Source organism: Apostichopus japonicus, chromosome 17 (genome assembly GCF_037975245.1).
Source record: "Apostichopus japonicus isolate 1M-3 chromosome 17, ASM3797524v1, whole genome shotgun sequence".
Taxonomy (NCBI): Eukaryota; Metazoa; Echinodermata; class Holothuroidea; order Aspidochirotida; family Stichopodidae; genus Apostichopus; species Apostichopus japonicus.
This window is the reverse complement of record NC_092577.1, coordinates 6,124,245-6,147,960: the sequence shown is the minus strand read 5'-3', so window position 1 is coordinate 6,147,960 and position 23,716 is coordinate 6,124,245. Positions and strand designations below refer to the sequence as shown.

Here is a 23,716-nt window from a genome sequence, read left to right as displayed (position 1 = left end):
TGGACCCAGCTTCTTAACATATATACATCTCTTTGTGTACTTTTACACATTGGTAAGCATTACAATGTATGCTATGCGGTGCTTAATATATGGTGTATGTATGTTGGTTGATGCCTTTATCTTTCCCTCTGGCCCTTAGGGAATTTGCTGATCAAGCAAGATTCAAAACAATTACTGTTTCCCCAGGTTAAGGCAATAACAAAGTCACTTTCTACCCAGACTCAAATCTAATTATAACTACAACCCAGCTTACCAGTCCTGCTATACACTATTTATACACTTACCATTACCATCAGCATATTGTAAACCATTCTGTGCAAGATCCGCATCATGTGACCTCCAAAGATTGTCTCAAAACTGATTAATCCACATTTACCTAACGAGGAGATAAAGACAATAAGAATCAGTGTTCACTTATTGTTTATTGAGAATATCAGAACTAGATGTTTAATGCAAACAATGAAATGTTTGTTATTGAGTTTGTCTTTTTAATATTTACTCCACAGTTTTTCTATTGCTCACAGATATACAAGCTAATGCTAAAATGACATTGTGTCACTGAAACAACTCAATAGACTACAAATTCATTTTATTTCATTGAAAGGCACTTTTTTCGTATTTTCAAGTTGAACAGTTTTTGAAAATTTACCCATAAACAAAACAAGAGGTTAAATTTGGTTACATGTTTGTAATCCTTTGGATTCGGCTAATTGATCAGCACACTTTCTAGTTTGGTACTTTTAACATGATTGGTTTTTTGTTTTAACACCAAATGTCTAATTTTGTTACTTCGAAGACAAGCAAAGTTAGACCTAGTTACTGGTCTGGATTGCTTTTTTCAAACAATCAGTATATCAGTGTCAAGGTGAGGCTGTTTTAATACATACATGTTGTTGTATATGCTTCCACAACTGTTTTATTTGCTTCACAACTGTCCCAGTAACTTTATTTCCACCTTTGTCAATGTACAACAACCTGACACCTCCCCCCCCCCCCATAACAACACACTTATAACAAAATTATTGAATTACACAATAGCTTTAACATGAAAAGAATACAAAATGCATTAAGTATGTCAGATGGCGTAACATGCTGAATCCTACAAGCACTTGTCATATTGTGCTGCATGATCTTCTGTGATAGAATCATAAACTGTTGCTTGTCATAGTGCAATACTCAATACCTATCATTCTCCATGAAAAATATTTCATATGATGGGATAGGTGGACCATTTCATAAATTACATAATATCCACTCAACCTGGAGACAGTAACAACAGAAAGCCGTCAATAGCATTATATGCTCAAATGGGAATAAATTGTTTCATAATGAAACAATGGATGTCTAATGACCATTAAAATTGGTCAGATTTGAAAGATGAGAGATGTACTTGGCATCAGAATTTCATCCTCTTGAAACCTACAATTATGGTACAATTTGTTACAGTTAGAGAAACAGTGAACAAAAGAGGTCTCACAGAATCCCTGAGTTTAAGACACAACCTTTAGCAGCATTCTAATTAGGTTGTTTTATACGTTATGTCTTCTTTTGCAGTGATTGGGATTATCTCATACGTCATGGAGTAAAAATATCCAATTAAACACTTGTATTCTCATGGACGAGGGGGATGGGTGGGTCGGGTAAGAATCAGGTGGTTGACCATACAATCATTACCCTGCTCATGAAAACTGTACAAATTTCTTCCAAGAGCTGTAATCCGGATATGGTAAATCCCTAAAAAGGCTGATCTCAGGACTGAATAATTCCAGTTTACCTGATTATGAGAAAAAACAAAATGCATTTGGTCATCAGTAATAATGTTTTTAAAAATGTAAATTGTAATCACCCGGTCTGCAAGTAGCAGCATTCTATCATTTAACATTGTCAAACACAGAGCACAGCTATTATAAACATATGGTATGCTACTGTAGTTTCAAACTAAATTACTCAGTTTTAATTATAATAACAATGTAAAGAAACTAATACAACTCAAATACAAATCTATAGACTGTACAAGATGAGTTCAAGATCTCATTATGCTTCCGGCGGTGAATATACTGTACAGCTCAACTATACCAAACTAATTGAAAATATAAAGAATCATTAATCTGAAATTGAGACAAGCATTGAATCTTTAGTCAAACTTTAAGTAATACCACTAGCAATCCACAATCTGGTTTATATTTTATTGAGAAACACGACTTATAATGATACAGCCCTGAAAATAGAATGGAGCCTGGAAATAAAATATGAATGATTCTGTTCACATACTTTAGGAACCAATGGTTAACTTACTGACTATACGTTGATCATTTGTAGGATTTCTGAATGCTCACATTATAATATTATTGATTGAGTTAAAGTACATGTTTGTCTAATCTGCAGACTTTGATACATACTGTTATTTCATTACACTTTGTTCTGTGCAGTCTTGGTGTGAGGAGGGCGATGGGGTTGGGTGAGGGCTACAGTTGTCCGTTGAGTGCCCAGTGAAATATGTGATAAAGAATAATATACTTTACCTTAGGATAAACAAAGACTTAAAAAGTTGGCCAGGTGACACAATTGGGCATGGAACTGTGCCTGGCTCTCACTGTCACTGGTGTTGTGTACACCTTACTTGAATAAAGTTGATTTAACCTGACAGGATGAGATTGTGGATAGTAGAACTGGTGTGCGACAGTTTATCAGGAGTTTGAAGAAAAATATTAACGATTAATGGATAAGTAAACCCAACTATTATTTTTAGCTGATATGATAGACCTCTTTGAGATGAATATCAAAGGTGGAGTTGATTTGTATTTTACTGTCCAATTGTGTTTCGAATCATATTCCAATATTTGCTTAAAATGCTTAAAACAATCATCTCTACTGTACTACAGTAAATAAACATCATAACAAACAAATTAGTTCAAGATTATACCCATAGTTGTGTGACTTATGTGTGACCTTTCTTGGGTTTTTTTCTTGTTTGATGGGGTAGTCATTACAAATACCTCTAGCACATAGCTCAACAATACAGACTGAGTTGACTTCTTTAATGTTCCTATGTACAGTATTATGGAATCTACAATGGTATTTCAAGTTTTGGTTTTAATCTGAAGAAAATAAGTACCCCAACAGAAGACATATTTGCAGGTAACCTAAACTACTATACTCTCATTAACACCAACAAGTTGACTTCCAGTCTTACCATTGTAGGAGTGTCAGGAGTTCTAGAAGACTTTATTCATTTGAGTCTCGTAGTCCATCGGGACAGGCTCGATATCGTTCACTGTCGTTGCACATATTTAGTACCAAGGTTTGATCCCATATTATGGTGTGTTTTCATATGCTAATTACAATTCTCGATGTTGGATGGTTCGGGAAGTGTTATCTTAAGAGTAAACAGCAGTTTAAGACGGACTTATTTAGTCAGCTTTGCGTTGTTAGGACTTCTCCGAACGCAGCGATTTTTCAGTCAAGAGCCAATCAAAATCCTTATTGTATGGCATGTGATATGTCAGCTGATACAGAAACTGCTCGGCTCGGCGTGATGCATATGCACAGACTGTGTGTATGTAACGTTGGTACGTGTTTACAATTCGTCTGCATAACGTACTGTATAACAAGATCACGATGGGCTGAAAGACTAACGAAATTTACAGCCAACAGTTGGCAAACAAGCGTCAAATGTGCCGAGATATGAAGCAGTATTGAGGGTGGCAAATTTTCATACCTAGAAGGTGCTTCCATGATTCAGTACACGAACGATGAAGGTAACTCAAGGCCTGTTACTGATACTCATGTTAGGCCTAGAGCATTACTGTGACAAGAAAGTATACATAACTTCAATACTATACTACTACTAGTTTGCCTTAGACTAGAAGTGATTAACGTAGCACCCATGAAGGATAGATCGACAGCTACTATATACTGGTATCTGTTATTTTATGATACCATTTATTTCATGTTTTATTTGTCATGAAACAAAGAAATGAAATCAACACCAGTGTAGGTTCGATAGGCAGACTAACGTTAGGCCTATCAATATTCAATATCGGCCTATGGTCTAGCCTCTAGTCTTGGATTAATTTGTCAAAACAGGGCCTTACTAAGCTCAGAGCATGTCTCTATGGCTGCTGGTAGTACTGGCACACACACAAACAAATGTAGCGTGTAATTTAGCTTATACAGAGGCAACTAAGTATATAGGCCTAGGCAATGTGCTACAGTATTGCCTAGTCTCAGATCCCTTCTTGTATTTTGTACACCTTACAAAGCGAGTTGGCATATGTAAGTTTCCAGCTATTTAGTATCAGCATGGCACTCAATTTAGTTGCACCTATAGTCTTATTACAGCACTTATAAAAATTTGGATAAAATGTTTTATATCAAACATCTTGCTTGGTTTATTTTACTTTGATACATCATGCATGTATGGGGAGGTCTTCTTTTAGTATGGGAAATCCTGTCAAGTAGCGTTGCATGTGTTCTCAAACCTTTGTAGTGTGTGGGTTTGTAACTATGCCCTACCAAGCACATGGCTTACACTGAAATAAATGGAATATCAGATGGCTTATTAGTCGAGTTCCAGTGTAGACAATTAATGTGAACCACAGTGTGATCAACAGGACAATTCAAAATACTGTATCAACCAAACAAATTTGGTTTTGATTTGTTGCAGATGAAAGTGCAGGCCGATCGGTGCCAAAGACAAGGATATTTGCGGTGCTTCCTCTACAGAGATTTCTCTGGCACAATCAGGACTCAAGTTTTTGAAAGGAAGAAGATCTGTTAGCGGGCAGACAGAACAGCTGTTTCAGTGTCTGACACGAGATGCTGAAAAATGGCTCAAAGAAGCCGCTGAACAGAGATGTGATGAAAGGATGACAATGCTATTGCCCAAGACATTCTGTCTACATATACTGTAACAGAGGAAGACTACTTCTTCCTTAGCAAGTGGCTATGAGTGTTGGTCATGTTGACAGTGACGAGGAAGTCATATAACTCAGAAAGGATTGTTTGTGTAACCAAAGCATTACCTGGTCAGTGTTTTGTTGTTGTTTATGTTGATCATTTTCTTTCATTTTCCAATTTGTTTTATTCATTTGATCTTTTCCGTTCTTTCCTTATTTTGTTTTATACATTTCACAATGAATAACTTACTTTGGTAGATTGAGGAGTTCCCTAAAGTTTCACTTTTTTGCTACTACTACAGGGCAACAGTTTGTGGTCAGGTGGCCCTGTGTGACCTTTGTCATAGTAATTGTTTTGTGTGGCCCTTGTTTTCTAGGAATACATGTACTGGCTCCATGCCTCTATCACTGTTGGCGAAATAGACAGTTTAACTTAGCTATTTTGTTTAGGAAGGAATATTCTTGGTGATGGATGTGTATCTACAAATTTATTTAAGGACACTGATGAGACCCATTTATAAGTTAAGATTCGGGTTAAGTAATGTGCCTGATAATTATTTAGTAACTTAATTGACAGCTGATAGGTCAATGGGCCCAGATACCAGGGAGTGAAGAGCAAGCTGGTCTAGAGCCGTCCCGAGAGCAAACCTACCCCCGAGACGTCCCCAACAGAGTGAACCTGCCCTGATCGAAGTAACCCAAGGAAGTAATTATATTTTGCGACTTTATTTGGTTGACCCGCGCCGCGATTGTGTTCAAACTTAGGACTTTTAGGCATTTTATTTTCAAAAAAGTTCAGTGGATTTCTTGTTAGACTTAACAGCTCTGATAAGATCTGTTAGTTTCCTATTTATATTATTTAAATTTTTAAAGTTTAAGTTACCCCATTGTTTTTAATAAAAGGTTCATGTGCATAGTAAACCTACTATATATTCCTTATGTTTATTTTTGTGTGAGCGTTACGCCTTTTCAAGTTATCCGGTCCTACTCTCATGGGAAGGTGCTACTTGTAATTTTCCAAAACCTAAAAACATATATTTTTGCCTGGTCACTGCGTTTTTGACCAGCTACATTTGCGTTAAAGGTGAGTCTCGAGGCAGACTTCAGGAGACGGACAGTATTTAAAATGCATTTTTTCAAATTATGTTTAACACAACATGAATTTTTTGTTTTCGAAAAATAACACTGCTTTTAGAATCCAACAACTCTTAAAATATACTTTGGACATTCCTCACTTACTTCAGCCAACACATCCTGGTTCTTAATACTGTGTTTAATTATTTTTATCATCTTGCTGTGACAAGAAACTGATCTATTTTCATTATCTTTCAACGTATCAGAGTGACGTCATATGTATATTGTTTACTCCTAAAATAACACCTCTCCTAGCACCCACCAACTCTTAAAATATCATTTTGATATCGCTCCATTACTTTCAACCAACACATCCTGTTTCTAAATAAGACTCCTGACTTTTAATTGTCGTCCAACCTATATAATTGTGACGTCATATGCTTATTGTTTACTCGTAAAGTATTCCCTCTTTTAGCATCCAACAACTATTCAAATATTCTAAGGACATTTCTTTACAACATCCAACCAACAAACCTTGGTTTTAAATAGGTTTAGTAACATTTAAAAACTATTATCATGTTGCTGTGAATAGTCGTTGCTGATTTTCAATTTAGCCCACACTTCGTAGTGAGGTCATAACATCGCAAGATAACTTCTCTCCAAGCATCCAACAACTCCTAAGATAATCTCAGGACATCCCTGTAAAACTGTCAACAAAAACATGTAGGTTATAATAAGTGCAAGACCATTTAAATGCCATTTTCATGTTGCTGTGACAATGGACTGTTTTGTTGTAATCGTCGTACACCGTACAAGAGTGACGTTATTTGTTTGTTGTTTACTCGAAAAATAACACCCCTCCAAACATCCAACATCGCGAAAAATGTTCCCAGGACATCCCTCTACAACTTCCTACCAACAAACCTTGGCACTAAATATGTGCATCGAAACTCGTTTTTTAAGCACGTTTTGAAGCCTGCCTTGATGGACTATGACGTCATATGTTTATTGTTTACTCGTAAAGTATTACCTCTTTTAGCATCCAACAACTCTTCAAGTATTCTAAGGACATTTCTTCACATCATCCAACCATCAAACCTTGGTTCTAAATAGGTTTAGTAACATTGGAAAACTATTATCATGCTGCTGTGAATAGTCGTTGCTGATTTTTAAATTAGCCCACACTTCATAGTGAGGTAATTTGTTGTTTACCCGCAAGGTAACTTCTCTCCAAGTATCCAACAACTCTTAAGATAATCTTAGGACATCCTTCTATACCTATCAACAAAAACATCTTGGTTCTAATAAGTTCAAATGCATTTAAATGCCGTTTTCGTGTTGCTGTGACAAGGAACTGCTTTGTTATAATCGTCATACACCGTATTAGAGTGACGTCATTTGTTTGTTGTTTACTCGAAAAATAACACCTCTCCAATCATCCAACATCGTGAAAAATGTTCCTAGGACATCCCTCTACAACTTCCAACCAACAAACCTTGGTACTAAATATGTGCAACGAAAGTCGTTTTTTAAGCACATTTGAGCACATTTTTAAGCACATTTGAGGCCTGCCCCGATGGACTATCGGAGGAAATTTTCATTTCAGTTTGGCAAATTGTAATATGTACCAGAGGGTGTTTAGGCAGCTATTGTGTCATGGCAAGCTCATTACAAACATACCAAGTACTGGATTAATCCAGCAAGAATCAGATCATTGGTCAGCTGATGAAACATTTATTTTCCTTGTCAGCACAGTGTGAAAGCTTCCATCAAAAATGGTAACTACATGTGGAATAGGTGATCCCCTAATCGCTTGCTTCAGGATAACTCAAGTTAACCCAATGAAGAGAAAAGAAAATGATGTGAATGAAAATTAAGTCCTAATGATAGGCTATATTGAAAATGTCAGTCAAAAATAGATACAGTATGTGTATTAGGGATGCACCGGATCCAAATTTTTGGATCCGGCCGGAACCGGATTTTGCCGGATAGTACATGAAATCCGGCCGGAACCGGATTTTTTTCATTACACAAGAAAATCATTAATAAGAAGTAGAGAGAAGTATGAAACAAGGAGCAAATCTTAGGTGAGGTATACGCATATTATAAAGAAGGTGAAATTAAGACCTCATTTATGAGATTAAATACGACTTGAAGTGGTGTAATCTACATTCTTTAATAAAATCAGTTGTACAATATTATTGTTGTCAAGCTTGATACAGTATGTAAATTTGTTTGCTGGAAAAATACTGCATATTACATATGAAGTTTGTTTTAAAACGGGAAGCTACATTTCACAAATCTCATACTTTATACTAAATAAAAAAGATCATTTAATTGTTGTAATAACACTACTATCTGGATTTAGAATTGTCTTTCATTATTCATTATTTGGTACACACAGTCAGTCATTCAGTCATTCAAGTCTAGGTTGCAATGAGCTAAAGAAAACTGGAGAAAAACTTGTCTTCCTTCATCACAATTTGAGAAAATATGTTTAACATACAGTGAAAGCGGGAAATTTCATTTGTTTACATTCCCAAATGGCAACGTTACAATATGTATGAAGAAGACTTGCATGCTCTGCAACAAATTATTTTAAAGATATATTTATTTAAGGAATGATAGCTTGAAACCTCAAAAAGATATAAATATGGAAATCATTTTGTTAGATCAGTCACATGTTGTTAAATTATTTCCTAAGATAATTGTCTCTGTATGTGATAACTGTAGCAAGGTTACTTTTGAAATTGTTTTCATTGTCAGCCCTGGAATTAATCTTTTTTGATGAGAATTAAAGTTATTCTAAGGTTTAAGAATGAACTTTAAGATGAAATGGTTTTTGCGGAATTCAAAAAATTCAGACGTATTTAAACATATAAGAGATTGTTTCACACATAAAAATTCAGAGAAAACATGAATGCCAACAATAATGGGAAAGTAAAGATTCAATGGAACAGTATTTTGACTGATAAGTACTGTATATGAATGGTCTATTTTAACTGCACAATATTAAACTGATGAAGGCTGCAAGAAATGATTTCACTGCTAACTGTATTTTGTTGTATATAGCTTCATATTATTACAGTAGTTGTATTATTTTGGTTGATCTTTACAAACAGTGGGTCAGACGATTAAGAAAATTAAATGAAACATGTTAAACCTATTTTCCCTTACTTTGAATGTTTTTTATTAATTGTTGGAAATAGTTTACATTGATTTAAGTTAATTACAACACCTTTTTAAGAAATTCATAATTCAGGCCAGATTTTGTAAAAGATCCGGCAAGATTTTGAAAAAGATCCGGCCGGATTTTGAAAAATATCCGGCCGGAACCGGAACCGGATAATTGCTCACTATCCGGCCGGATTGTCAGGCCGGACCGGATATCCGGTGCATCCCTAATGTGTATGTCTCTGGCTAACTACATGGACATTCACAGCAAAGTAAGTAATTATGTAAAAGTATGTAAACGTGATATTGAAGCTGAAGACACGACAATAGGAAATGAGCATTATCAGCACAAACCCTGGAAATTATGGATATGTTCCGATAATGGGTTGTCTTGGATCAGTAAGGGTAGTGTTAACTTGTTAAGCACTGCAGTATTTTGGGAAGGGCGCTATAGCCCCTACTGAGTATTTTGGGTCACACAAACAACAATAATGCTTGTATATGATGAAATATTGACTCTCAATCTCTGGAAAACCTTGCATGTCATTTGACCTTACTCAATGGCAGGTCAGCACTTAAATCCACAATATCCCATGAGAGGAAACAACTCCGGAGTACTTTAAGAGTTGGTGTTTAAGACTAAATTTAACTAAAAATTTTCGGACAGTTGGATGATCTCGCAAGTGTTGAACACTACTTCAATAAACTAATATGATCCAAGTATTCTGAGGGAGGAAAACCTCCCAGGCTTCAACTTGTAAGCAACTAACACTGTAACACAGGCTAGCATCACCATATATCAGCAATTCCTACATTGTGTTGAGCCTAGTGTAATATTGTGACGAGCCCGTCTCCTCCGATGGTGATACTATTTCGGGACTCGCGATAGAAAGGTACTGGGATATCTTGATGCCGTATTTATGCTTCTTCGGGAGATGTCTCGAACGGAAGAAAACAATGAGTTCACAGAAAAACAATTTGACAAGATCGGATTTGATTAGTGATTCGGTATAATTTCTTCTCTGTCGATTCTCTTTACAAATAAAACTAAATTATAATGATTTGACTTGACTCCGTCAATTAAGCAATTAGAAGGAGTGATGAAATGGTAACGAAGCAATGACGAAGCGACGAACTGGTGACGGAGTGGAGAATTTCCGGCCCCCGTGCCGCCTTTTATACCTTACTTCTATAAAATCCCTCTGCGCACAATCAGTAGGCAGCCAATAACCTGACCATCCTGTATTAACTTAACGATATAAAAATAAGTGCGCTGGCACTGATCTGCCCTGATTGGTTGGGAGTTTGGAAGTCCACCCCTTTTTCTATGGAAACTTCCATACCACGTGAGAGAACCTTCTCGAATGTTCTACAGACACAATGGAATCTATTTTGGGAAAAGGCCCTGTACCAAGATTCAATAAGATAGTTAAAAACTTCTCGTGGAAAAACTGAATCCATGACCTAGATAAATATACAAGAGGCCTGTAAGGTGTCTCGATGGAGTGTGTCGGTAACATCAAAGAGGCAGCATTACTATTTCATAACACTAGGTCACCCTTTATGCTGGCATTGCGCCAGTATTGAGTATTATAACTAGAACCATTGAACTAGTACTGTAGGCATCAGTTAGGCTGCCCTTTTCTTATATGACTAGGAGTAGGGTTACCATATTTGTTTTTGAAAAAGCAGGACACTGATCCGCGTCCTGGGGGTGGGGTCTAAGGGGAGGGGGTGCCCCCTCCCCTTTGGAAAATTTTTCGTTTTTCAATGGTACCTAGATGTAAAATGGTGCAATCTAAATCACTCTAATAGGGACTCAGGAAGGTCTCCAACTTGAGTGAGTTATGGTTTGGCTCCAAGTCTAGTAAAAATTTAACAAAAAGTGTACTGTGCCACAGGGCAAATTGGAGTCCCAAAATCTCCTCTGAATTTATGCACCTATGCATACTTCTCTGAGGATCTGATTTGCCTCAACAAGGAAGGAGTAGCCAACAAATGCTTATGGAAATCCGAACATGTCATGTCGCTGAAGTTGTACTTGGTGATGACGATGGCCCTGACGGAGTCGATGTTTAGCCGGTTTCTTTCCTTGGTCCACTGAGACTGAATCAGCGAGAAGACCCTCTCCACGTTTGCATTATGGCTGGGGATTGCAAAGAAGAACTCGGCAATCTTCAGGAGCTCGGAGAAGTACTCCACATTCTTCTTGTGTGTGAAGTACAGGTACCATTTCTGGTGGGCAAGGGCGTCTCTGAAGTCCACATCCTGTGCCTTGTCCTTGCAGAATGCCTGAAGATTGCAGAGCTGGTCGAAGCATTTTTCATCTGTTATCCCCAGACCGATCCTGTTCAGGTACATCACAGTGGCCTCCACGTTGTCCCATTCTGGCATCTCGGACAGTGACATCCATTTGAACGTCGACAGCTCTCCTTCTAACATGTCCTGGGTCCAGGCCTCCAAGTACTGGATACAGGTCGTGTACAGGTCACTTACTTCGTCACGGAACACCTTACACTCCTGTTCGAATCCAGCATCAGTTTTCTGGGCGAGGATCTCCTTCACTTTGATGGGCATGAAGGCCTGCTCCTTGCGCTGAGTGAGAACTTCCATGACCGATTCGAGATGCCCCATTACCTCCACTACAGAGTTCCCTTCCCTCTCGATGCTCGCGATGTGACAATGAAAAGCTGACATCAAGGAGTGGGTAAACCACTGGTATGCCTCACTCATCTCGTTGTCAAAGAAGCGATCAATGATGACTGGACATTTCTCGTGCAAGCGGAAGTAGGCCGCCAATGCTGGATACATGTTGAGGAGTCGCTCCACTGCAGGGAAGAGTGAGAGCCATCGTGTCCTACTGTGGTACAGCAGGGGTCTGTACTCCACCTCAGTGAAAACGGCGAACTCCTTCAGGGCCTCCGTCCTGACAGTGTATATCGAGAAGAAGTTAAATATCTTCAACACGATTGAGTCAATGTCAACAGACAGACGGTCGGCTCCATGCTGGATACAATTGTTCAGTATGTGCGCTGGGCAGCTAATCCCTATGAGGTTGGGGTTGACTGACCGCTTCAGGTTGGCGAAAACATTATTACCATCACCACGTCGGAGCCCACCGAAGTTTGTGTTACAATTGTCCCCCGAAAATGCAACATATTTCGGTAGGATATCTTTGTCCTCCAGGATGCCCGTGATGTAGGACGCAATCGTGGCAGCTGTTTCATCGGCGAGGCTCTGCAGGTCGATCACTTTGGTTTGCAGCCCTCCACTCTTCCAGTCGAAGTATTAATTTAGCAATGGAAACATTTTCACCGATCCGTGATTGCTGGCATCTGTTGAGACGCCACAGTGAGAGATGCTCCTCATTGCTTCCATGACCATCTCCACGCATATGGGGAGCTATCACACTGTTCAAAATGGCCTAGGTCTTGGTCCGAGCACAGGTCATCTTCCGGGCGATCTCCGAGTCACTACATATCTGCTTCATCAGGCCTGGCGTGCAATCCATAGACAGATAGCTAAAGTGGTACTTGACCGCGTAATAAGCTAATGCACCCTCACCTGCAGTGACATTACTCTGAATGCGGGAGCCTGGTTGTATGAAATAGCCAGACAGACTGCCCGAGTTCTCCACACCACGGACACTCATCTGGTGCTTGGTTGTCTTCAGATGGTGCTCCAGATCCAGCGCTCCCCTGTGAGCCACAGACACGTGTGTCCCAGCGCTGCATACGGTGCACAACGCCTCCCACTCGTCACGGCCTTTCTGAAATGCTGGGAACTTCCTCTGGAGTTCATCTGTGAACTGGCACATGCGTTTAGGCATTTCTGTGGACCGAACAGAAAAGAAGATTGTGTAACATATATGCTTGGAACAGAATTCTGTTTTGAATGTAGGCAAACATTCACTGCTGTCGCGATCCTTCACCAAGTACACAGAAGAAGCTGTTGTCAATTGACACATCATGCATCACAGATCAACAGACCGGTAAACTAGTACCAGTTCCGCGAAAATGGACGTGATAGAATGGCGGCCGGGACCTATTCGCACGGTGACAAATTCAACCATACTATTATGTACGCTGCGTGCATTTCGAGAACGACTAGGGCCTATGTAATTAAAGATGAGGACGCATCATGACAGTCTGTGTCAGAAACTTCTGACTTCGCGCACAGCAAGGGGCCGGTGATCCGTAAATTGCAAAATTGCAAAACGTGCTCACTTGTCGATTCGACCGGGGCCTTTCAGAGCAACCAAACCAAACGCACATTCCAAATTCGGCACAAAATTAACTGCCTATCCAAAAATGTCATTTACCTCATCTACTGCAATATTTGTAACTTACAATACATTGGAGAGTCAAAAAACACTCTTAGAATGAGAATGACAAAACATAGATCGGCGATCAAAACAAAAAAGATCTACCAACCTGTTGCAAATCACTTCAATCTCCAAAATCATCCCAGATAAACCAAAACAATTCCTTTACAATTACGACGGAATCGGATTAAAATAATCCGACGCGGATTAAAATAATCCGAATTTCTAAAACTTCTGCTCAATTCAGCAGAAATCAGTAAGTCGCTTTGCCTTTACAACCATGCCGACATCTTCTCTATAAAACAGTTTCAATTCCTGCTACTCCTTGTCACTTTCGGTGATCATGCACTGAAGAAGAGCTAGTTTTGCTCGAAAGCTCTGCAAAAACCAAACATTGGCTGTTTTACTTCCAATCACTTACCTATATGTATATATATATATATATATATATATATATATATATATATATATATATATATATATATATATATATATATATATATATATATATATATATATATATATATAGGAACACTCATTTAGCAGTAATGTCATCTAAAAAAAATATGCAAAATATTGCTTTGCTTTGGAAGCTTTGAATGGGTTGGGGAGGGGGTCAGGATAGGTGCCAAGCAAACAGCACATTTTGTCATTACCGTGACCCACATTGAACACTGAAAAATTTCAAAATTTTCATATTCTTTTCTTGAAAATCAAGTTTGTCTTAAACTTCTGTAATTCTGTATTCTGAATTCATCTGTAATTTAATCGAGATTCTTAACATGAAACTACTTCATCTACCAATTTCTTCGATTTATTTCAGCCTCTTCTTTAATTCCCATCATGAAACATGTCGATTTATTTTTGTTTTAAACTTTCGCCTTATTACTAGAAAGTTTTTAGATCAAACTGTCGACTTAAAATATTAGCGTTTTATCTAAAACGTTTACATATCTCTCGAAATTGCCATAGCATTTCTCGAAATCAAAATTTCTTTCTCATATAAATTTCAACTATTTTATGTAAAAAATAAAAATATAAAATTTTCTTGATGAGGATGGTACTTAGTAAAAAGGGAGAAAAGGGCCGGGGGGATCAGGCGTGTATCCAGGGGGCGTTGGGGAGCGCCCCCCCCCCCGGGTAAGAAAAAGAGGAAAGAAAAAAAAGAGAGAAGAAAAGGAAAAAAAGAGGAGGGAAAAGAGGAGGAAGGAGGGAAGGAAGGGAAAAGAAAAAGAAGAAATAGAAAAGGAGAAAAAGGAGGGAACAGAAGAAAACGCTAAGACACCGGGAAGAGAAAGAGGAACAGGGACATAATTACAGCGCTGGTCCCTATTATATACACAGGGTAGCCAGTGACGGATCAAGGATTTCAGAAAAGGCATGTGCCTCAGCCTACCCCTTACACCGACAACTCCATTGTTGACGTTTCCTTTTCCTCTCTCACTATTGTAAATATATATATATATATATATATATATATATATATATATATATATATATATATATATATATATATATATATATATATATATATATATATATATATATATATATACATATATATAAATATATATATATATATATATATATATATATATATATATATATATATATATATATATATATATATATATATATATATATATATATATATATATATGTTGATACTAGATGAGACTAGTGGAACACTAGTAGTTGTAACTCGGAGTTTCACGCGTTATAGCGATCGTCAGACAACTCTTGTTGTCTCGAGTCAACTCGAGTTGTCTGACGATCGCTATAACGCGTGAAACTCCGAGTTACAACTACTAGTGTTCCACTAGTCTCATCTAGTATCAACATATATTCCGCTCTGTCCAATGGACATAGAGCACTCTGCGCCAAGATAGACGCCAACCTACTCTATATATATATATATATATATATATATATTCTTGAGATTGTTCCCATCTACATGAAAACGCGCGCCCCACAACCCTAAGCCCCCCCCCCCCCTCCTAATCGCTGCTTCCCGATGAGTTACGAAACCAGAGCCATCGTATACAAAAGTCTACTTGGATTATTTGTTCCCTGATTTTTTTTCTGCAGACGCCCATGCATTTCCCCAAACTAAATTTCTAAGCCATGAGATCTAAAACTTAAGGAAGTTTGGGAGCATCATTGCGTCTGGGAAGTGTTATATCCGGCGATCAAGACGTATATTTGCAAAAAAAATCTTGTACGCTACGCGCGAACCCATGGTCGCGCTCCGCTTAGATAGTATCAGAGAACAGACACGCGTCCCCACCATTATCCAAGACTGGTGTATGTCGGTGCACCAGACTGTGTCTGCATTTTCGAAATTTCCCTAAAAAACATTCCTAAACATGGAGGTTTTTCCGTATTGGCTGTCCATAGAAGCAATTTTGTGCAACGTTCTGGGTATGTTTTGAAGTGAATTTATTTCACGAGAAGTGTGAATTTTCAAATTCTAAACGAATAATTTGCTTAAAACCTTGAAAAGTGGGGCTGACGGGTATTGTGGCCCGCGACGTTGAATCACCTACAAAAGCAATGATCCACGTTAGATGCAATGAGGTCGACCATAATAGGTGACTGGTGACAATCTTCAATAAGGTTATGGATGGGAGGAGGGGGGGGGGGAATATTGGGAAATACTTGGTTACTCGGGCAAAAGTGAACATCTTGTTGGTCATTTTCAAGCCCGAGATGTGCCATTTCCGGTGATCTGGGGGTGCCAAAACCAGACATTTTCTTCTACGCTGCGCGCCAACCGACGGTGGCGCTCCGCTTAGATAGTAATTCGCGCCCCCAGATTAGAAAATCCTGAATACGCCCCTGGTGCTACAAGAATTGACTATTGACATTATTGGTGAAATGTCGACATAGGAATTTTGATTTGAGCAATAACGAGGTACGTAAAGAGACAAAACATCGTTTGATTGCCTGACACTCTCTTTGCTGGTGCAAAGATTTAGCTGCATAATCCAGCACTGACGTGGAATGAAATTCATTACAAAGATGGTTGGGGAGAGGAGGGAAAAAAAGAGAAGTGTAGTTACATTTATTCCAATAATTTCATGGTGAAGACCAAGTGTTTATTTGTAAACAAATATGTAATTTGACACAGACACGTTTTATCTGCACGATGTGTCTGCAAGATGTGTATGACTGAACAAGGGTACGTGTTCTTTTTATGTTATTCCATGTAGGTTTTAATATTCATTAAACATATACTCCTTCAAATCATTTGAAACAGACGGTATTCAAACTTGTGTGTGTGTGTATTGTTTGTTTATGCAACCACTTATAGGGTGGGTGAATGTGTAACCGTGTTGGGTAGGGGGCGGCCTTCATCTACTTGATAAGGTTGTGTTCTATTATTTTTCCACCGGGCGTGTATAACGTTACGTACGTTTACTTCTATTGGCGCCAACATGTATGTTTTAATTCTCAAACATCACCCGCGAATAGCTACGAAACACCTGTATATGAATATCGGTGACTCATGCCATTGAATACGGTACCTGTTCACATCTAGTATATAACACTGACAATGAATGGTTTAGTGTATGTTAGTGGAGTTGCAGAGTACGTAGTATATATTTGTGGGAGTTGTGTGTTACAATTGACTTGTTTAAAATTGGATTATTTTATGGTGAGGAACCGCTGTTAATAGCTATAACAGAAATTATTGATCAGTGAGATAATTTGACGGTATGGTATAGAGGCATAGGCTAGGATGTGTACAAAGGTCAGGCCAAACTTAGGTAGGCTATAGGCTAGACTAGTAATAAAGTTATGCTATGTTAGAAATCTCAAACATCACCCGAGAAAAGCTAGAATTCATACTTTTAGCGAGAGGACATGCTCAGCAATCTAACTCAGAAATAATAAAAATCTTAGACTAGTTGTTGACTGATTATCAGATAAGCCCATGTTAAAGCATATCTTAACTATACAGGAATTTAATAAAATACAATCGAGACACTGAGTTTTCTTCAGAAATCTTAAATTAAGCGAAGAATAAAACCAGCGGTTAACATTCTCGGTGAGCTGATGCATATCCTTTACTTCGAAAACAATTACTTCATTCTAGCTAAGAAAAAGTATCCGTAGACAAACTGTAGAAACTATGTTATCTCTTCAAAAATCTTAAATCACAGAAAATTGTTAGACTCGATTTTAAATCGTACATAACATAGCCTTATAGGCACACAAGTCAATCTGTAAGATTCCACAATTATTATTATAATCACCTAACTTACTAAATCTGTCAGGTCGGACATTTGAGCCAATTTTGTTAGAAACCTGCAGCTTTTTACCGAACTGCCTGACTGAAATAATGTTATTAATATATTTGATTATTAGTTAAATGACCTAACTCCTGCCAGTATAGGCTATACCTGACACTTTATGTGAAATATAGGTTTGTTAAATACTGTATAGGGCCTAGAGCTTTAAGCCTCTATAAACTATTTTCCAATTTAAGTTTAATAATAATAATATAATGCAATAACTATTTATTAAAAATAAATATTTCGTCCATGTCTTTCCAGCAGCAACTAGATGTTGGTGTTCTACTCACAGTTGGTTTTGTCTTAATTTTGCCCACTTAATCATAAAAATCGTAAGTCATTTCCAAGCCAACACACCTATGGCCACATGCTATTTAAAAAGTTTTTTTTTGATTGAAAGTGCGCAAGGATATGAAGTGTTGCCAGATAACAATATTATTTGTAAAAAAAATATATAAAAAGCGGATGGTACTATTTAATTGGAAGAAAGGATAACGTTTAGAAAATTAAGATCATAAGCGTTAACCAATTTAGGAATATCTACAAGCGCAAAGAAAGAAAAATGTTTCATTTAAAAATAAATCCACTAGAAGTTATGTCACACTCAAACCGTAACTTAAGAATTAATTTGATAACTAAACACAGATAGACATCATCTTTTAAACAAATCGTATAAACTGGAAATAGTTAAAATTCACGCAGAATAGTAGGATTTGGATCAAAAAATAAATAATATATATAATAAAATTTGAGTTTAACCTCAACAACCTTCTGTCTTGAAACTTGAATTTGATCTACATCTGCTTCTCTAAATTGCATTTTAGTTATAAGAAACAACCTTTTGATTTAAATATAATTCTTCCAAATCTCTCTAAACTCTGTAAAAACCTGGTATTAGTTAAAGTGGAAGTTTCCTTTTCATGATTCATATTACATTAGTGACTAATATTTTCATTTAAATTACATTTTTCTTCTGAAAGTTATAGATTAAAACACAAATAAATTTGATCAATGTTTTTTTTTTCAAAAGCTTCTCAATTCTTGATTACCCATTTTTTATATAAAATTCTCAACCCGTCTCTTAGATTGGTTTCCTATTATAACTAATAAATTAAAATATGTAGCCTCCCAGTCTTACCTGATTAAACCTTACTTGATATAAAACCTTTAATTAATTATTTAATTGTAAAACAATCAAACTAGCCCTTTAGTCCTACATATATCACTTTGTTTTCCTCTAACCTAATCTAATTATTTCTGTTAATATTTGTCTTCCCTTAAAATCAATCCTTTATTTCCGTTCCATTAACTAAATTCCTTTTTACAACTAAAACACCACCTAAATGTCCTAGTTTATCGCTTTACTTTCCTTTATTTTTATTTCGTTATTTTTATTATTGATAATATCATAATAATTATTCTAATCCTAACCAAATCCAATCTATCTATCTCTATCTATACTCTATTATCAGTAACTCTATTCTTTCATTCTAGATTCCTATCTCCTGTGTGAATCTATTTGACTGCTCTCCTAGAGTTGATGAGTCTGGTCTGAACCTTACCCTTCAGTCTGGTCTCTCTCTCTCTATCCTGAGTTCTCTCCAGGAGCTGTGGATCGTTGACAACAGGACACTAACTAATGAAGAGTTGGCGGCCATCTTGTCTTACTCCTCACAGTGTACAAGCTTGAAGGAGCTGAGGTAAGTATTCCGGTGTAGATGTTAGAATCATCAAAACAGTTGAACAGGGAATTAAATTAATTAGTAAAAGTTATTAATATTAAACGAACATTAGAGAATTTAAAGTCTGCTGTAATTTTAATGTCAAGGATTGGATTTAATTAGTTCAGTTGGATTTATTTGAATAATTAGGTCGTCGCGAAAGGAATTACGTAGGATGTTATAAAAAATAGAAACAAATATAATGGATTAATAGGGAATATTTTAAGAGAGTGTTGGTAAGAGCCAAGGGTGGGCGTGGGTGGGGGTTGTTGGAAATGTTCTTTGCTTAGTTTATTGTTAAAATGTAATTACAAAATAGGTTTTAGAATGACAGGAATGTTTATTAGGATAATAATAAGAGATATATAGACAAGGTCGTTTGAATTTAATAATTCGAATAAGTTTTAAAATAGGGTTTTGAGTTTATAAGTAATACATGTGACTTATCAAGCTGGAACCTCCAAAATATTTGTTTTTCAATTATGTTCAATCTATTTAAGTTTTTTCTTTAACGAAAGAGATTGAAAATCATTATTAATAGCAAAGAAGTAAACTGATGGCAATAAAATAGGAAAAATCTATAAATACTCTACTCTCTAGTAAAACTGAAATTTATACCAAACAAGCAACCAATAAAACAGTTTTAGTTGTCGCGTTTAAAAAAAAAATTACTCAGAATAACTTAATATATAAAAGTTATGTAATGGAGTTAATTATAAAGTTACATTGATTTTGTTACAACCATAAAATCATTAAAGGCATATATATATATATATATATATATATATATATATATATATATATATATATATATATATATATATATATATATATCTCATAAATTGCAGAGCTTAAGATATAATGCATTAAAAACTACATCAATTTCTTTTTTGTAGTTTGAAATACAATTTGAGAAGAAATAAGCTAAATTTATATTTATTCTCAATATTTTTTTCATAATTTTAAACAATAATTAAGAAGTCGTCGTGAGCTTCAGCTTTTCATAATTCATAACTTTGAACAAAAACTGTTTAATATTTGAATATTTCTCGTATAAATATTACGAGATACTTGATTCGATCATAATGTCCCTGCTTTGCCCTTTACAATTTAGTGTAAATGAATCCCTCACCCCGACCCCAACCCTTCACTTATAACCCATTTGAACACCGGTTTCACTCAGTACGTTCCCGACACCTCCTATTTACCAATCTATTATTACCCTACCTACCACCTTCAGCTATAACAGTGATTACACTCTTTGTTTTGTTTTCCCCTTTTCAATGTATTTTTGCCCTCCTCCAACCCTAACCCTATTATCACCCTCATTGTTCCGGTCACCGGGTGTTTTTTTATTATTATCTCCAGCTCCATTATCAATAACCTGTGTTTCTTTGTTTCTTCATGTCCATTGTTTCCTTCACATAGACCTATTAAGAATATATTGTAGTTTTATAGACAGAGACGTAAACCTAGCTAATACTTGAATTTATTTATTTCTCTCAGACAGATTCATGAGTGAAATTGGTTACACAACGAATATATTCAGTTTAATATATAGCTACTCCTCTCGCCTTCATTAGTTCTTCAGACCAACCTCATAAAAAAAAGTTTCCCATTTTCATCCTTAAAAATTCACGTTAATGTTATCAGTTGATATGATCCACAGTGTATGACGTGCTACTAAAAATAATGAAAGAAATATTTAAGTCGCCCAATCCCGCCTCACCCGACACTCCAAAGAAACAGAGAAAAAAATATACAGCATTACCATAAATAAAATACAATATAAATGAAAACTAAAAAATTAAATGAAAATTAATGAGAATATGTCATATTCTCAATGCCATTCTCGGAGTAACTTGTAATCACGGAAAATGTATCAATGAAAAGTATACGTTGGCAGTATAGCTTGGTCGGATTATAAAAGGAAAAGGAATACAGATCTATGGTTATTCACTTTCTAGACTATCAATGCTTTATCCTAATCCCCGTGTTCAGTATGCACTTCAGTTAGTTTAGTCTAACCTCCTCCACTCTTCACACACCCTATACCTGTTGTATGTTTTCAGAGAGCCCATCAAATATATTCCGTGTTTCTACACGATGACATCATCACCTTTTAGTACACACAGTATAGGCCTATTCTACTCCTACAATAGTTTTCTGTACAAATATATGCAGCACTTACATTATACAGACGATTTATTCAACAATTTACGTTCTAAAGCAAGTCAATAATAAGAATTCACACCTGGAACTTCCGAAAATATCTCATTAGCGTAATAATAGATGACACGAGCCAGTTAAAGTCAATGAATAGAAATTGGTAAACGCGAGCCACGTGCCCATTGTACTCCTCAAGTATTGTCATTGAACGTGTCAAAGTAACCATGGAAACATACATTTAGTAGGTCAGTAGGTGTACAGCAGTGACTACGAATCGTCCATAGGGGGAATCCTCCAAATAACATATTGTTTTATGTCATATGAGCTAAACAATAATAATAGAGTGTTCAACATTGTGCGAGCTTAATAGAAAACTCTAAAAATGAAAGCTTAATAGCATCCAATAAAATCTGCGATATTAAATGTAGTTCCCGGAATCAATATAATGCAATTAGCTATTATTGTTATCGCCGTCAGTTTAGGTCTAAATGTTGCGCATTAATTAATATAAAACAATGCAATTTTTGTAAAATCAATTGAAAAATAAAGTGGGAAGAAGAGGAGCATAATGATCCAATAGGTCCAATTGAAATAAAACTATGACATCTGAACATGATGAAAGGCCATACTGTACCTTTCCATTCTTCACACAAAATATGCTAAAATAGTACTCTTCGTGAAATGTCCAGTGTTCTCTCTCGATATTGACACAAAGATTGAAAAGAATTCCAAACGCTTATGTAATATACTTCTTATATTATATTACCGGTATTGGTTGTTACTCCCAAGTTTGATACTTGCACCGTCACTGTATAAATCATTTGACATTATTTAGAGTTGACTTTACTGATATTTCAACCAGTCACGTGACCAGTCGCATTGGTGTGAGGGATAAAGCCTCGTCTTTCGTCCTCGTCTTAATAGTCAGAGACCTTTTTTAAGGCTTACATTGATAAGATTTTTCACAGCACCGTAAAGTATTACCCTTTCTTACATTGTCTTCTTTGAAAGTGGGTGGGGGCAAATATGGCTTGCGTCCTTTGGGAGGGGTCTAAACAGGGATCTCCCTTTTATGAATAAAATAACCTTAAATTAATTAGCAATGCATTGTAAAGAAAAAAGCTTTTACATTGAAACAAACTTGCAACAGTTTGGTAAATATACGTTTATTATGCTACTTAGATACGAGGTACGTAACCTATATATTTTCTTTACATTGGCCAGAGTGGTGTCTTACATAGAGCTGTACAATGTAGGTATACGGTATGATGATACTGAGCTAGACTTGAACATATTAATTGGATATTATGCACTATATCTGTTAGTAAGGACTCTTACAGACAATAGGTTTGTATATGCACAGTACATAACAGCAGGGCTGTCAAATATTCTAGTTACAGAATACGTACTGGTTTAAGTATTAAGGTTTCGGCATTTGGTTTAGTTGAGACAGACTGAAAAACAGCTTAGCTTGATGAGTCGCCATATTGTAAGGAGATGGTGATGTTATAACGAATTTTTCCTTTAACAACATTTTTGTATCTTACCAGACTCTTATCAATCATAACGAATAAAAATATGCTAACACAACGGTTCAAGGTTTCCCTCTACCCCTACCACCAGCCCGGTTAATTCATATCGGCCCCATGCCAGATCTGTGTGTGGTCGATCTTAAATGGTTTTTGCCAGAAAATAATAACATTTTAAATGATATGAACAAAAAAATTGGATTGCTGAAAAAGAGGTAACACGAGTGTTGTAAAATCCCCACATGTCTAACCACAATCCATATATTTGGTATATGTACTTGTATGTTAATTCACCAGTATAAAGACACTTAGTGTAGACTTCTGCAAATGTTTGAGATGATACCGGCCATTTACCGTGTCAGGGGCGACGAAGCCGTGATAGAGGGGTGGGTGGGTAAGGATGGGATGGGAGACTGATTGAGTACATGCTTTGTCAGTATCATGATTACCCTGGAAAGTGGCCTTCGTGTTTAAATGGAAATAACCAGTTCCCAACTTTGTAATTAAAAGTGCTCTCTTGTTGTTCAAA

The 23,716-nt window shown here is 36.5% G+C and overlaps 2 protein-coding genes across 16 annotated transcripts in view; one reads left to right on the top strand and one right to left on the bottom strand.

Moving 5' to 3' along the window:
* LOC139985117 (NLR family CARD domain-containing protein 4-like) overlaps nucleotides 1-23,716 on the top strand; it is a 468,217-nt gene that overhangs the window by 284,500 nt on the left and 160,001 nt on the right. The gene's annotated exons all lie outside the window — the stretch shown is intronic.
* The window catches only part of LOC139985143 (uncharacterized), a 272,368-nt gene that overhangs the window by 134,973 nt on the left and 113,679 nt on the right, over nucleotides 1-23,716 (bottom strand). For 3 of the 4 annotated variants that reach the window (XM_071999391.1, XM_071999393.1, XM_071999392.1), the window contains one exon: nucleotides 285-337. In XM_071999391.1, coding sequence (XP_071855492.1) covers nucleotides 285-337 — 53 coding nt within the window. Of the gene's footprint in view, nucleotides 1-284; nucleotides 338-1,638; nucleotides 1,775-23,716 lie in introns of those variants that run through there. The other variant, XR_011799301.1, reaches the window with a different exon arrangement.